Source organism: Dichomitus squalens, assembly GCF_000275845.1.
Source record: "Dichomitus squalens LYAD-421 SS1 unplaced genomic scaffold DICSQscaffold_8, whole genome shotgun sequence".
In the NCBI taxonomy this organism is placed as follows: Eukaryota; Fungi; Basidiomycota; class Agaricomycetes; order Polyporales; family Polyporaceae; genus Dichomitus; species Dichomitus squalens.
Genome location: NW_006766890.1, coordinates 882,078 through 897,173, shown reverse-complemented (window position 1 = coordinate 897,173; position 15,096 = coordinate 882,078). Strand labels below are relative to the sequence as shown.

The following is a 15,096-nucleotide window of genomic DNA, read 5'->3' as shown; positions in this document are numbered from 1 at the left end:
AGCTCCTTGCCTACCTCAGCAAGTGCCATAGCAGGTGTTATATGACCCGCGCGCGAGCTTCCACCATCCCATGTATCTACCTGATTTGTACTCCATGCTCAATACATGTCTCCGTTTGTATCACTGGCTTCAATCAATGTTGACCCCGCTGATGGATCGTCGTGCATGAGCTCCCCAATGGGGTCGCGAGCACGCGGGACGTCCGGACTGATAACGCGCTAATATGTTGATTAATATTAAATATATCATGATATATTAAACCCGCAGATCCTGATACGCTCCAGATTCTCCACGACTGGGAATGTGCTGGGAACATAGGATGGAACATGGTCGCAATGTGTGCGTAATGCAGTTAATACCATGATATTCCCAGGTCCGGCGGAATGTGATGGGAACATGCTGGGAATGTGGCGGTAATGCGCTCATCCTCTCCTTGTTCCCCAACCTCCGTAATCTGGCGCTTCACGCGGTGCTCGCGGAGCACTTCATTGACCTTGAGAAACTACCGAACAGACGGTGATAAGAAGCCCGAGGAACCGCAAGGGCGTGGACAGCGATGCGCCGGGCATATAATCGCAGCAATTCAAGTTCCACAGGGACCCTTCCGGGAGCATCGCTGGAGGCCTAGACGGGGCTGCAAGAGTCAGGCCGCTCTATAGGCGTGCCGCGGCCCAGTACAGAACACACAAACGCGACGTTCATGGAGACGGGAGCACGCGGCCCGCCACGGGCCGGGGCGAGAAGCACCTCGGATGATCGAAGGAAGGCCCCTATCCCGATGGCGGAGGCAGTAGACTTTCATATGAGCATCGGGTTGCAACAAGGGGTACAAGGGACCCTAGTAGAGCGAAGAGCTTGTTGTAGGCACTGTGCGCCCGGCCTGGTGGAGACTAGTCGCGGCTGCAGGGGCAACACGCAGACTCCGCCGGCAGCGTCGTAAGATCCAGCAAGTGAGCTACGCGTCCGACGACAAGGCGTGGGTACCGTGTCCAGGACAGCATGAGGCTATGAGACGTCGTCGTTGTCCGTTACTGGCGTGGCGTCCGCAGTCGTGTCACCAAACACAAAGCACGGAGCTCCGCTGAGGGGAAGAGAGACGGACTGAGCTTGGACCGGTGCAAGCAGCGACGGCAGGCGACGTTCTGCGATACCTGTCCACCTATCCGGGTGGCGTGGCGGCCTTCTGGAAGCAGTCCGGAAGCACATCAGTTACCAGAAACGTTATCACATGTGGCAAACCGCTCGTCTGATACAGACCGGTCTCGCCTCGAGGGAGACCCTCATGAAGGATTAGCACTCGTCTCGTGCGCCTTCTGACGAGCGCGGGGGCCAGAAAGGAGGACGCAGATCCTCGTCATTGGGGTCGCGGACTCGGAGGTCTAACGGGATGGGAAGGAGAAGGCAAAGCGCAGTCCGACCGGGAGCAGGAATTGGACGGAAGATCACCATCATTTGGACGGGAAGATTCGAGGACTATGCCGAGGAAGGTAAGTGAGCGTGGACCACGTACGCCGACCGTTGCTCGTACCTTATCCTTATCCTGCGCCACGTCTAGCTACAGGAATGATACAGATGATGCCCGAGAGGTGGGACAAGCCGTGTAACTTCGGGGAAACGCTGCGCCAACGTGAGACAACGATCGCTTGATTCGAGCAGGACGCGATCTGCACGAGTCCCGGCACCCAAACGAGCTACCGAGGTGCTGTGCGTGTTGGCGGCGTTGGCAGACGGGGCGGACTGCATGCGGACGGAAGGAGGAACCAGAAGGCGCAAGCACAAGACGCAAGGCCGGGCGGATGGACGAGTGGCGGGGAAAAGGAAGCGAAACCGGCGGTGCGGGGGAGATGGTTTAGACGCCTGCTTCTCGCCTAAGCTCGGAACGATCACCCCGTATATGGTAACCGGACCGGTCCGTGACTGAGATCTCGCTGAGATCTGCTGCAGTATTTGAGCTCCTTCCCTCCTCGCAGACTTATCTTGCATTGCCCCCTGTCCCCCACATAGCGATCTACCATCTATCCTCCAACGTCCCTTGCCTGCCCCACATCATGAGCTCCGTCGACGACCTCGTTGCCTCCCTTAACGCGAACCATATCGGCCAGGAAGCAATGGAGCTCGCTGCTCTCCAGGTGCGTGCCCGTCCGCCACAGACGTCCACGGATGTCATTGACAAAGGCAAACCAGGCGCAACTCCAGCAGGCCCTCCTCTCCCAACAAATGGCCCATAACGCCTCCCGAAGCGGTCCACTGAACTCACCAGTCATGCGTACGCCATCTGCGAGCATCTCTTTGGACCCCTCCGAGGCCGCATGTATGAGGCACAACAGCGTCTCCAGCACCAAGATGAGGTGCTCCATCGACGAGACCCCAGAGTCGGACGACATGGACGAGGATGAGCGCATGGTCGAGGACCTCCTCCTCGCTTCCCCCGCATCTCCGTCGACCTCCTCAGCGCCTTTCTCCCGTACGCCACAGTCGTCAGTGTCAGGTGTGTCGCACTCCCCCGCACATCGCCCCCGCAAAACGAGCCTCTCGGTGCACATGATACCCCTCGACCACTCCCACCACGAGCTCCCCTCTCCCAACACCTCCCTTTTCACCACCACCGACCCCTTCTACCTCGCTTCGCTGCAGAATGCGCACAGCCACGCGCCATCGTCGTCGGTGTTCGCGCAAGCGGGCCGTCCGTCCGCCCACTCGCCCTTCCTCAAACACCACATGTCGTACAGCTCCTTCGGCCACGGATACCAGTCCGTGGCACCCGACCACCAGCCGCATCACAACATGTTCGCGGCTACTGCGGCAGCGTTCTCTTCATGAGCGCGCTGCCCCCACGCCACCATCCGTTCCACCATGCATATCACAGAACCAACGCCCACCTCTCATCGTTTCACCGGTGTATTATCAGTGTATCATACTTAATTATCGACTTCGCAACATCACACTACCAGCACAACGGCGCTCGATATGCACCCACCGGTCTCCCATTCCGCCGACACTCCCCCAACTGCACGTCACTAACTCGGTCACCCCGTGGTGTCGCTCCTCGACAGCGCGGGGTTGCTCCACAAAGCTTGGACGCGGGCGAAGGAAGTCCGGGGCAGAGATGGCCAGCAACCGGGGCAAGGCGTTGATTGCGAGGCCAGTTCCGGCGGCTATGGCAGATCCCGGCAGCATGCTATTTCAGGGTCGGGACGCTCGCCGGTCGGTCAAAAAGGACAGATGCAGCACCTTCGCATCTCAACGTCGAGACAGTGCTAGCCACCTGACTATCTCGCGCGCTGCTTGTGTCGTGCTTCTCATACTAGAAACCGCTCGGACCTCGCATCCTGGCCTCGTTGTCTTCATCATCTGCCCCAGACGTCCCCCAGCATACCTGAGACATCGCGCTACGTACATATCTCTTGCTGCATTTGATCTTGGCCCTAAAGAGTGTCTTTGTTCGGTCTCTGGATTGTAACGTCCATTGTGCTTGTTGACTTTGACATCACTCAAAGTTACTGTACGAATGTACTTGCCTAGTAAACGTCCACGCCGTTCGTGCTCCCTCCGATCTCGCTGCGCTCTGCATTACGCCGGGTTGGACTCCCATCATCATCACACGCATACCTATACATCGTATACATGCTCCGAGAAACATTCAATGGCGCTTCCCACACATCCCACACCACTCTCACGACGTCTTGCCACAGAGGTGCCGCCTACAATAAAGCACCGCATCTTCCTTTCACCAGGGGCATCGAGCATCACGAATCATCATTGTCATGGCATCTTCAGTGCTACAGCATACAGCTAGCGGCCTTCGTGGAAATGCACATATTTTACCAGCAGCGTCTAAACGCACTTGTCCGTGCAAGTTCAGATTGACTTGCGCCGTGGGGTCGGGACTGGCAGCTCTGGCCCTTGCAGCTCGATAGTTAGCTCATATGACCAGCTGGGGGCGCTTGCGTGATGCTTTGGCCGATACGCACAATGCAACCCAAGTTCGGCGAAGTGGGTATAGGTATGGAAGACGTTTCATTTGCTCCTTCACAGTATAGGCCGGCACCAAATAGGACACCCGTTCCCCCGGATCCCATTGCACCTTTGATATCCGGACGAGCGGGATCCGAGGTGTCCGAGTCCTGTTGGCGGCAAAAAGCCTCATCACTCGGTGCTCGGTGCTCCTCGCAGCTCGAAGGCATAAGTACATATATTCGGGCGCGACGGTAGTGCGGACAACGTCGGTAGTTCGGGACGGGCAAGCCGCGAGAGCCACTGTAACTGCCGTCTGGGGACGCTTCTGCTTCCTGCCGCTCGTCTTCCAGGACGGTCGGGCACTCGGTTTCTGCTACCTATCATCCTGTACTCTTCTCGCTGTATAGGCGTCCCGAAGTTTTCCGGTATTCGGCGCCGCTAGTACACTCAGACCGCACCAGCGCTCGGAACTACTTGCGCAGCGGCGATACGAACCGTCCGGTTCGCATATTTTTGTTCCAGCATCTCAACCCGGACCGCTGCAAACGACTCCACGGCTTCATTCGCGAACTCTACATCAAGTGCTCGGAACAGCGGTGCGGAGGCCCACAGGTTGACAACGCAACGTTCGCAAAACGGAGCGCCACAAACGTCCGCGATCGACAGCGCGGCAGGCGCATAAACGTGGCCGCGATGCGGTCCCGTTCTCGCCCGCTTTCGGATTCTGTTTTCGCGAGAGTTGGACTCGGAGCGCGGTGACTTGTTCACGTTCCGCTCGCCCGCGCTCCGTTGTATGTAAGGTGCCCGCTGGTCATCGATATATCCGCGGCGACTCACTCAGGTGCGTCTCCCAGCGCTTGAGCTCGAACTCAAAGGAGGACGCTGAAGGGAATTCTGTAGTGGACTTCCACGAAGGAAGGCTGCACGAGGACTTTGCGCACTATTTTGAGCGTGGTCGGGCCACGCTCTATCCGCATGTGAGGCTTGGCTGTGACAGTACAAGGCCACAGATACAGTACGTACTCGTCCACGGCCCTCTCCATGAGCGTGTCGAGCACGGATCCTAGCGAAGATCCGGAATATTGCCACTCCATGGTGCCCGACAGCCGCGATTCCTCGTCCTTGCGGCTCCAGACACATGCGCAGCTGTACAGTATGTATAGGGTTTGCCCGCAGGCCTTCCACCGATGAGGTAGCAATAGAAACCGCTGCATCAGAGCCAGGGCAGCCTGAGGCACATAGCCTTCATATCCCCGCATTCGTTGGGATCTTGTCGCGCTCCCAGAACGCGGGGTGATATCGCGTACTCTCAGCCATCTCGCTGGGCACGTTCTCAGCGATGACTCGACCAGCACAACGTGTGGCTGAGGACGGCGGAGCTCCTTGCTCCCGTTCTCGACCGCGGTGCCTGGTGGGTGCTATATAGATGCAGAGCGGGCGTGGGTGCGCGAGCTGCGCGCAGCTCTCGCTCGCTATACCGCTTGCCTTCTGAGTTCATATCCCCTGCAGCGCGTCACGTCTCGTGCTCTCCCTTGGGACGATCGTCTGCTACGCGGAGACCATCTGTCCTAGCCGCGCAACCCAATCTCCGTCCTCGCGCTCACACGTTGTGGCCGGGCACGCCTCGAGGTCGCGCTTGCCTGGATAGGAGTGGGTGCCTCTATCGATCGCTGCTCGCCGTTAATCTCGCTCCTCCAGCTGTGACCGACCTCTCGCACCATCTTGCGCGACTCGAATAGACCTCCTCGTGCGGCACAGGCACCGCTACATCATGGATCATCTGCAGATCATCTCGTACACCAGCCTGGTGGAAGACCTGCCATTGCTCGTGGGTCTATTCATATCCGTGCTCGTCTACGCGGCATACAGAATTTGGGCACGGCACGAGGCAGCGCGAGCACGGAGCTCGTCCCTCCCTGCTGAGCTCCCCAGCGAGAAGGCACGGTACGCGAGCGCGAAGGACCGCGCGCCAGGAGGTATGTTGTTCCCCTCATTGCACCTTCGACGTTGGGTGTCCTTGGGCCCATTCATCAATGCGTATGCCCACGTCTGTGTTGTACGGGGCGCATATGCACCTACCGCAGCCGCAAACCTCCGCTGACATCGGTCTGTTTCTCTTTTTGTTTTCGTTGGTCCAGAATGGCTCCCCGTAAAGTTCGACTACCCGCGCGTCGAGCCGAGCCCGGCGCACTTCAGCGCGCTCAAGCCGATCCCCTACCGCCCGTTCAAGTGGGGCGACTACCAGTGAGCATGCCCTCGACTCTCTTCCTCTCTGCCCTGTCATGGGGCGTACCGCGGGACGCGGCGCTGAAGCCATTCCTCGCTACGCGCGCGCGCGACAGCGTGACCATGGGCATCAAGAGCATGCCCTGGGACGAGTGGATCGAGCTGGACGACGAGTTCGCGCAGACGCACCGCGTGTGCGAGTACCGCATCCGGACGCTCGGGGACCGCCTCGTGCGGGTGCACCCCGCGCAGCCGGGGGTCGTCGAGTCGGGGCACGCGGCGGGTGAGCTGTCTCTGCGTTCCCCAAGTAGTCAACAACTGTTCTGACTGGAGAGGGTTTGCCACGGACGCAGCGGAAGAGTGCATGTACGAGCTCGCGGAGTACCTCTCACGCAGGCATCCGGACGTGTATCGCGTTGCGCGGCATCCGGTGTCGCAGCGGGAGGACGAGAACGGGTGGTATGGCGAGGGCAGGATCAGGACGATCACCATCGTACCCTTCCAGGAGACGTATGACTTGGAGAAGGAGGAGCCGCTGAAGGTTGCACGTTCACTGTGGGTTCTGTTGATGGCTCGGCAGTTGCGTTACCTTCTGACAGCGCGGTCGCATGCACGTAGAATCCAGGAGGACTTTACGATCATGGTAGAAGGCTCGGATGGACGCTACTACCTTCAAGCTGGGGCCGTAGTTATCGCGGGTGAGTCCTGACGATCCGCTCAAAGACAGTCTTCTCTGACCAAACGCCGTTACAGGCTCGTGGAGGCTCTCAGACAAGATCGGCATGCCCCTCGAAGACATCCATATCTCCGGCAACGTCCCCCAATGTGAGTAGCACCAGCTAGCTCAGCAGCCAGACCGCGGCGCCCTCCCCTGGCCGAGCCCCCCACTCACCCATCCCACACATGTCAGACAAGAGCAAGCTCCAGATGAGCATGGACCGCTTCTTCCGCCGGATGCCGCTCGACAGGCCCGTGGTGCGCAACAACTACAGCTTCCAGCTCGTCGCCGAGCCGTCGATGCGCCGGCCGCCGCCCGCGCCCGGGTCGCTACTCGACGTCGACCCGGACGAGCTCGCGTGGGCGGTGACGATGAACGGGGACGAGGAGAACGCGGAGTACGAGCGCGCGAGGCACATCAGCGACCAGTGCGGCGACGCCCAACCAGACTCAGGATCCCGCGAGACGCAGGCGCAGGCGCACGGGGAGACGGGGTCGATGTTCAAGCTGGCGACGGTGGGGTGCGCGGTGACGCCTGCGACGCTGCGGCTGAGGACGGAGCGGCAGACGTTGCGGCGGCTGCCGCGCACAGGGGCGATCGTGTTCACGATCCGGGTGTACCAGACGCGGCTGGACGAGCTTGCGAGCGAGCCTGGGGTGCCTGGGCGGGCTGCGAGTGCGATCCGGAGCTGGCCTGAGGACGTTGCGCGGTGGGTAGACGATTGACGCTATTCGAGCTCGACGAGTGCTGAACGGACGGGCTGTGCAGGTACAAGGCTCGCGGGGCGTACGAGGGTATCTTGCCGTACCTGGACCAGTGCCACGCTGAGCAAGTAGCGAAGGGGATCGTCGGTGAGGAAGACAGGAAGGCGGACTACCCGTTCTAATGCGGGGTAGAGTCTGCGTGAATATCTGAACTCTGGGGCTTACGGCAAACCTACGCTGTATTCTCTCGTAGACGTGTAGCGGTAGCCCTCCTTGGCGATATATCGACACAAGATAGAGGCCACATGGCATGCCGCGCGACGATCGGTGGTGGCAGAGGCTAAACTCTGGAGACACGCAGCGGGGCAGGATGACGTCTGATTCGCTGGGAAGGGAGGACGATTCCCCGACACGCGCTGCATGCGGCCCAGTTTGGGCGGGGGTGTGCTTCGATTCTCCCAGATGCCTGGACGTTGAGAAGAATATAAGCCAGCGAGCAGACGAGCATCCGACTCCTGTTTCCCCGCCGCCGCTTCTGCCTGCTTCCCTCCTTCCGACCTGCAGCTGCCGAGGTGTGAGTAGTACGCTGCAGACACGGCCGATCACTGACGTCGGTGGCACCGAGCGTCGACGACGAGCGAGCAGGCGAGATCGCCACTGATCACAACGGCAACGGTCATGGCTGCCATATCCGGAGCAAGAGCGGTGCACGGGCGGCAGACAACGGTCAGCCAGACGGACGCGGAGCAGCCTCGGGGCACACGGCACGGGATGGACACACGGCAGCGTGCTCGCTCTCAGACACGGCCTAGTCCCTCCTCCGCTGGCCGCCTATATGCGAGCTCGACGACTCCCCGGTCTACACCCACGACGACCATGCCCAAGCCCACTCTCATCCAGTCTATTCTCAACAGACCCTCCCAGACCTACCACCATCCCGCCGAGCGCGACTACTACTCCGAACGCAGAGAGCTCTTCCGCCTCGCACACGCCACCGCGAGAGCCATCCCCGGCCAGTTCGAAGATTCCGGCCTTGACACGTCCACCCCTGGCAACTCCGACACAGAGACCTATCACTCATCGGCCACCACCCTCGACCGCTCCTCCCAGCGGCCCTCGTCCCAGTCCCGCACCTTGACCAATGGCTCCAATACCGAGCTCTCCCAGCCTCAGTCCCGGCGGACATCGCAGGTGAGTACGCTGCTCGCGTCCTCGGTTATATTTGGCCGCATGGGCTTATCAGCGTACCACGGGGAACCAGCGCAAGCGCACTCCGATCCACTCTATCGCATCATCATCTTCCTTCGTGTCATTCAAGCCTGCCGGCGACGACGGCTCCCACACCCGCATATCTTCCCTAAACACCCCTTCCTATCGCTCCCAGTCCAGCAGCAGGAACCCCTCCAGCAAGGGAAACGATGGAGATATAGAGGAGAGCAGCGACGACGACGGCGACGATAGGACAGACATATTCTACACCCCCCGCACCTCCCTCGCCTCCTCTGCCCGCGTGTCCAAAGCGTCCGTCATGCTCGAGCCTCAGGCACTTGCGTCCGCTCTCCTCCCGCTGCACTCCAAATCCAACACCGTTCCCGCGCCTAACTCTCACGATGACGACACTCCCCCGGTATCGAGAACCCCGTCAGGCTCATCCTTGTCGTCTGTAGCATCATCCGCAAGTGTCGCAGACGACGCCTCGCCGTCACTCTTCTCCGAACCTTCGCAGACACCGAGCACTCTGCTTGCCACCTCAGTCGGCTCAGAGCGCGGTGCACGGCAGACCACAGACTATTTCGAGTCCAGCTCGCGCCCACGCACGCTCTCCGCTGGAGCAAAATCCGCCGGCTCGTCCACGTCCGCTCGCTCGGGCGCAAGCACCATCCGGAGACAACAGCCGACCCAGCAGCAGCAGCAAAACCGACAGGCCCGCGCAGACGGCGGCAAGCTGACGTACACGGACGAGGACTGGGCGGAGGACGTCCGGTGGCTCGCGCCGCCCAAGATGCCCGCGGCGGCGGAGGGCCGCCGACGCGAGCGTGCGCTGCCCCCGGACTTCCCGCTCCAGACACTGGAGAACGACCTCCCCGGCCGCGTGAGGACGCCCGGAAACCCGCGCGGGAAGGGGGACAGGAGGAGCAAACGCTCGCGCAACTCGCGCGGGCGGATGTCTGCGCTCTGGGAGGAGGACGAGAGCGAGGGGGGCAGCACGGACGTCACGAGCTCGGAGCCGAGCCGCTCGACTACGCCCATCCCCGAGACACCCCCGCACTCTATACCGTCTTCCCCGTTGGCGAAGGTGACGACGCTGCCGCTGACCGCGGAGCCGCAGGAGGAGAACACGCCCTCGGAGTCCACGCATTCGGAGAGCACTCCGGACGTGCGGTTGGAGAAGTATGCCCGAGGGCAGCGACGCACGTATTCGACGACGTCGTCTCTCTTTCGTCCCAATGGCTCGGCTATTGCGGATTTGCCCACCCATCCCATGCCGAATCCCGTCCCATCGACCGCGGGAACCTCGTCGGTGAACGGATACACGGGCCTTACCCTTCCCCACGCCGGCTACTCGAACGCCAAAGGCAAGGCAGCCACAGAAGGCCACGTCGACCTCGTCCGCGCGGGCGTCGCCCAGTCCAGCATGGCCACGATCGAGGTCATCCGCGGGGTCGCCTCCACGGTCTCCCACGGCTCCCCCATCTCCATCTCGACGACGAGCTCCCCGTCCTCCTTCAAACGCCGCGCGACGCTCTCTTTCTCCCTCCCCCGCTCGTTCTCGTTCAACCTCAAGGGCAAGAAGCGCGAGAGCGCGACCCCCGCGCACTTGCGAGGGGGGCTGCCACTCCCCGTGGCGTTCACGGCCCATGTCGCGCCGCCGTCGTTCGTGCCCGAGTCGCACGTGCTTGTGCAGGTCCATGCGGTTGGGCTGGACACCCTCGACTCGCTCATCGTGCACGACAAGGCGGGCATGAACGGTCACGGGGGCGGTCTGTCTGGAGGGGGAAAGGGCATCGGGGGCGGCAAGGCGGGGTTCATCCCCGGGAGGAGCTTCGCGGGGAAGGTCATAGAGTGCGGCTGGGCGGTCAGGGAGGAGGTGTGCAAGAGGGGCGAGTGGGTGGTGGGGCTGCTGGACGTGAAGAAGGTACGTTACTCGCTGTATATATCCCCAGACCGTGGCGCTCGCCCCGAGTATGAACGCGGATGGATCGTGGAGGGATCGACGACATGGAACTGACCCCGTTCATTTTTGCACCCGCAGTGCGGCGCGCTCGCAGAGTTCATCCTCGTCGAGCGACATCGTGTGTGCCGCGCGCCGCAACCCCGCCCGCGCACGCCTGCGCTCTTCCCCCCGCCACGCCGCCGGCACCTCCGGAGCACCTCGCTGCCCGTCGACGGGCAGGCGTACGCGCCCTCGCCCCTCGCGCCCCCTGCGCTGACCGTCGAGGAGCTCGCGCTGCTCCCGCTGTGCGGGGTCCCGGCGCACCGCGCTATCCGCACGTTTGCGGACGTCCTCGCCCCGGCGCTGCACAGCAAGTCCGCCGATCCGTCGAGCAGGTCGGACAAGCGCGCGTTGATCCTGCAAGGGCACGACGGAGCGGGCGCGCTCGCGGCGCAGATGCTCGGCCAGCGCGGCGTCCGCATCGCGGTGCAGATCCCCGAGTCCGCGATGCTCGACGACGAGCCGCTGCCGGAGGCGCCAGCGCAGAACGGAAATGGGAACGGGAACGGGCGCAAGCTCTCGCTCGACGTCGTCCGCACGTCGCCGTCAAAAGCGGCGGACAAGGGCAAGGGCAAGGAGGGCCAGAAGCCGAGGCTGAGCAAGCAGCAGCGGACGGAGGCGCGCCTGCGCGCGTGGGGCGTCGAGGACATCTTCGTCGGGGAGCCGCTCGACGTCCTCCGGCAGCTCGCGGAGGACGGCCAGTCGTTCGACATGGTCCTCGACACCGTCGGCGGCGTCGCTGTCTGGGAGTCGTCGCAGAAGCTGCTCACGATGGACTGGACCGCCGCCGCCTCGCGCTCGTCGCTCTCCCTTGGGCGCGGGGACTCGCGCAACGCCTCGCTCGACGTCGACCTGGGCGCGGACCCCGCGGCGATGAAGTCTAACGTAGAGCAGTCCGCGAAGCTCTCCCGGAGCAAGAGCAAGAGCAAGAGCGTCATCACCCACGCGCAGTTCACGACCCTCGTCGGCGACACGCCCCACCGCCCGATCCCGACCGCGCAGGACAACCTCCGGGGCGGCCTCCGCTCGCTCCGCCGCTCGACGTCGACGACGGCCAAGCCCTCGCCCGCCGTGCTCACCCGCGGGGCGCACAAGCGCGAGAAGCGCGTCGTCGGGTACGCGTGGGTGAGCGTCGCGGCGGACGTGGACATGGAGGGCGAGGACGTGCGCGACTCGCTGGGCGCCGTCGTGCGCATGGCCGAGAGCGGGTGGCTGCGGCCGCCGTGCGTGAACGCGGAGGGCGAGGAGGAGGAGGCGGGCAAGGTCGTGCCGTTCGAGAAGGCCGCGGAGGTGTTCAGGCGGGGGATCGTCGGCCCGCTGGGCGTGTTGGCGGACGGCGGGACGTGCGCTGTCCGCATCGTCGGGTAGCCCTCGAGGGAGAGGCGGTTCGAGGCTGGGCGTGGTCCTCTGGCTGGGCTGCGTACGGTGCTCTGTTCGGTTAGTTTTATTTCCTCTCTTATCGTGCGCTTCGCGTTCTCTGCGGTGGACTCTGCTGCTCGATCGTTCATTGATATAGGGACGGTGCTTGTGTATCCCGTACTACGTAGAATTGATCACTGTCTTTTTCAAAAGAATCTCCTATATCCAGGTCGTTGTGTATTTTGCTACATTTGTAATTTCCGGGCCATCCTCTCATAGATACCTTCATACGCATTCACGCATCCCCGAGTACCTGATAGCAAAGATGTTGTACAATTCTGCCTCCTCAATTTGTGTCTACAGTCAACCCGATGACAGAACCATGCTCTTACATTGCAAGAATAATGACAACGGAAGAACTACATCATATACCGCGGAGCACATGCTGTCCCACTCCAGAGTGACAGACGGAAGGCCTAAAAGAACTGCTTGAAGTCATACGCAGCCTCGCCATCCTTTGGCGACGACGCGGCACTCTTCTTGGACGATGCAGCGTTCGCAACCTTCTTCGCAGGCGCGGCGTTCGTCGCAGCAGCCTTCACGGCCTTTTTGGCAGCCTTGGGTTCGAGCTTAGGCTTTCTCGCTTTCAACTGTGCCTTAGAGGCAGCAGTGACAGCACCCTTCGCACCGGCAGCAGATCGAGCCTGCTTTGTGTTTTTAGGCTCTACCGCGAACGCGACCCTTTTGGCGGGACGAGCGGGGGCCTTCGACAGGATTCGTTTCCGCTTGCCGCGGGGAGGCGGAGACTCGAGCTCGTCTACACCTTCGTCCTCGTCCTCTTCGTCTTCATCGTCCTCTTCGTCGCTGTCCTCTACCTCGTCGCTGACGTAGTCACCCTCGTCGCTCTCCTCACCTTCAAGCCCGACCTCGTCCGCGTCGTCGACCGCGCCGCCGTCCTCCTCGTCGCCGTCCATACCGTCGTCCGACGACGAGACGAAGTATCCCGCGTCAAGCACGACCCGGCGCGTGTCGACCTCGCCAGCGCGGAGCTTGACGAGTCCGCCAGCCTTGCGTAGCTCTTTGCGGGTGGCGAGCTTGGAGAGGACGGACTCGTCTTTGGCGTAGGCGTCCTCGAGGGACTTCTCGGCTTGTGGCGCAGAGTCGGGCGATTGCGCAGCGGAAGGGACGGTGTAGCGGGCGAACTTGCCATGACTCCAGTCGCGGAGCACTGTGCGGGCTGCGCCCGCGAGGTCAAGGTTGCCCTTCTGTTGAGCAGAACAGTGTCTCAGCTTTGAGGTGAGATGAGCTTAGGAGGCACGACGAACCTTCTTGATGTAGTTATTTGCACGAGCAACGCTGGCGAGAAACGCGTTGGCGTCTCCCTCGACGAAGATGGGCAGGTTATACAGGAGCATGAGGTCCTCCCTGCTGGAGCGGGAGACAAGCTCCGACACTGAGATCGTTGTCAATACAGACAGCCTACGGTCGCACAGCGTGGGAGGACTCACTAACTGCGTAGGGATCCTTCAGCCTCTCGATATGACCTCTGTTCCGTAGGAGAATGTCGCGGGCACGTATCCGAGCCGCCTCCTCGTCAGGCAAATCCTCCACATGATGCCACAGAAGCCCAGGAGTGTCGATGACACGAAGCGACTCCCCATCCTCGAGGTCGATGCTGACTTCCTGGGGATGTGTCGTAGTCGTAGGAGAGAAGTCCGTCGCGGACGACGTGAGCTTGTACGTCTGCAGCGCAGCCTTGCGCAAGAGCGAGTTGACGAACGCGGTCTTGCCGACGTTCGTCACGCCAACCACAGCAAGCGTGAGCGGTCCGTCGCCGGCTTTCTCCTTTGCCCATTGCTGGAGCAGAGCGGTGAGGGAGTCCAAGCCCCACGCGTCGTCTGCCCGCTCCCGCTCCTTGCCCTTCCCTTTCACCCTCGCGCTCCCGGCATCCGCAGGCGATACGGGCAGACACGCGGAGGACGACCTGAACAGCACAGTAGGATGTTCCCGCCTGAGTGTCGTAGCCCACGCCTCAACGGCCTCTCTTGGGCACGCGTCTGCAATAAAACAACGGCATCATGAATTGCAGGCCATATATACGTTCTCGAAAGAATTGCACGCACCAACTTTGTTGAGCACCAGCAGCACCCTCTTCCCCAGATCCTTCGCGACCTCCTCGACATGCGCGCTCCTGGCCGCCAGCGGGTCCCGCGCGTCCAGGACCTCGACGACCACGTCCGCGGCGTCAAGCACGACCTTGAGGTTCGGCAGGTCCGGGTTGATGAGCACCGGGACGTCGTCCCCCTCCCCCTCCTCCGCCATCTCCTCGTCCGCATCGCCCCCCTCCTCCGCCTCTGCCTCCAGAGCACGACGGCCAGCGATGGCCTTGACGCCGTCGAACGCAGCCTCATCGTCCTCGGCGTCCGAGCCGTCTGCCGCCTGCGCCTTGGCGGCCTTCTTCTCGTCCTTGCGCCTCTGCTTCTCCTCCGCAGCCTGGCCCCTCCTGTCCGTCAGTGCCTGACATCTGCCATAAAACCAGAGAAAGTGAACGCACCAAACGACGCTGCTCCGCAACTTCGGCAAGGATCTGGTCCTTGTACGGGAAGTTGTTCGGGATGCCAGGGTCCTTCTTGTGCTCTACGCGCACATACGCACGTACGCACGCTCATCAGTATACACATCTAACCCAGCGTCCAGAGAGACACGCACTGCTCTTCCACTGCGGGTTCTTCTTGGCCTCCTTGGTCTTCTTCTTCCTCGACTCCTTGACCTGCTTCTTTACCCTCTCCCGCTTGGCGATCGACTGCCGCTTGCTCGTCTCTGCGTCGCATATCTCTCAGCCCACGTAGCAGCAAAAATATACACGTGCGTGCTCACTTTTGCGTATCCGAGGCATGGTTACAGTGCAAGGGAGAGAA

The 15,096-nt window shown here is 61.8% G+C and overlaps 4 protein-coding genes across 4 annotated transcripts; 2 read left to right on the top strand and 2 right to left on the bottom strand.

The window, feature by feature from the left end:
• Window positions 1-562: 562 nt before the first annotated feature.
• Window positions 563-1,818, bottom strand: DICSQDRAFT_135329 (uncharacterized protein). The gene is made up of 2 exons (XM_007364360.1): window positions 1,529-1,818; window positions 563-1,473 (listed from the first exon to the last, which is right to left on the bottom strand). Exon 2 carries the CDS (start codon window positions 1,450-1,452, stop codon window positions 1,291-1,293), a length of 162 nt encoding a protein of 53 aa, XP_007364422.1. The 5' UTR covers window positions 1,453-1,473; window positions 1,529-1,818; the 3' UTR covers window positions 563-1,290.
• A 230-nt stretch (window positions 1,819-2,048) lies between these two features.
• DICSQDRAFT_56782 (uncharacterized protein) lies at window positions 2,049-2,820 on the top strand (the record flags this gene model as incomplete). Its single annotated transcript, XM_007364359.1, has 2 exons — window positions 2,049-2,129; window positions 2,185-2,820. The coding sequence occupies 2 exons, from the start codon at window positions 2,049-2,051 to the stop codon at window positions 2,818-2,820; spliced, it is 717 nt and encodes a 238-aa protein (XP_007364421.1).
• Window positions 2,821-6,094: 3,274 nt separating this feature from the next.
• On the top strand, window positions 6,095-7,787 carry DICSQDRAFT_56371 (uncharacterized protein; the record flags this gene model as incomplete). The annotated part of the gene is made up of 7 exons (XM_007364358.1): window positions 6,095-6,201; window positions 6,300-6,466; window positions 6,537-6,738; window positions 6,802-6,881; window positions 6,937-7,008; window positions 7,094-7,610; window positions 7,670-7,787. Coding segments are annotated over 7 exons (1,263 nt in total), but the record flags the coding sequence as incomplete, so codon positions are not given.
• A 3,071-nt stretch (window positions 7,788-10,858) lies between these two features.
• Window positions 10,859-15,074, bottom strand: DICSQDRAFT_83967 (uncharacterized protein; the record flags this gene model as incomplete). The annotated part of the gene is made up of 7 exons (XM_007364357.1): window positions 10,859-13,443; window positions 13,504-13,631; window positions 13,687-14,235; window positions 14,302-14,671; window positions 14,733-14,815; window positions 14,888-14,998; window positions 15,056-15,074. 7 exons carry the CDS (start codon window positions 15,072-15,074, stop codon window positions 12,655-12,657), a joined length of 2,049 nt encoding a protein of 682 aa, XP_007364419.1. The 3' UTR covers window positions 10,859-12,654.
• Window positions 15,075-15,096: the final 22 nt, after the last annotated feature.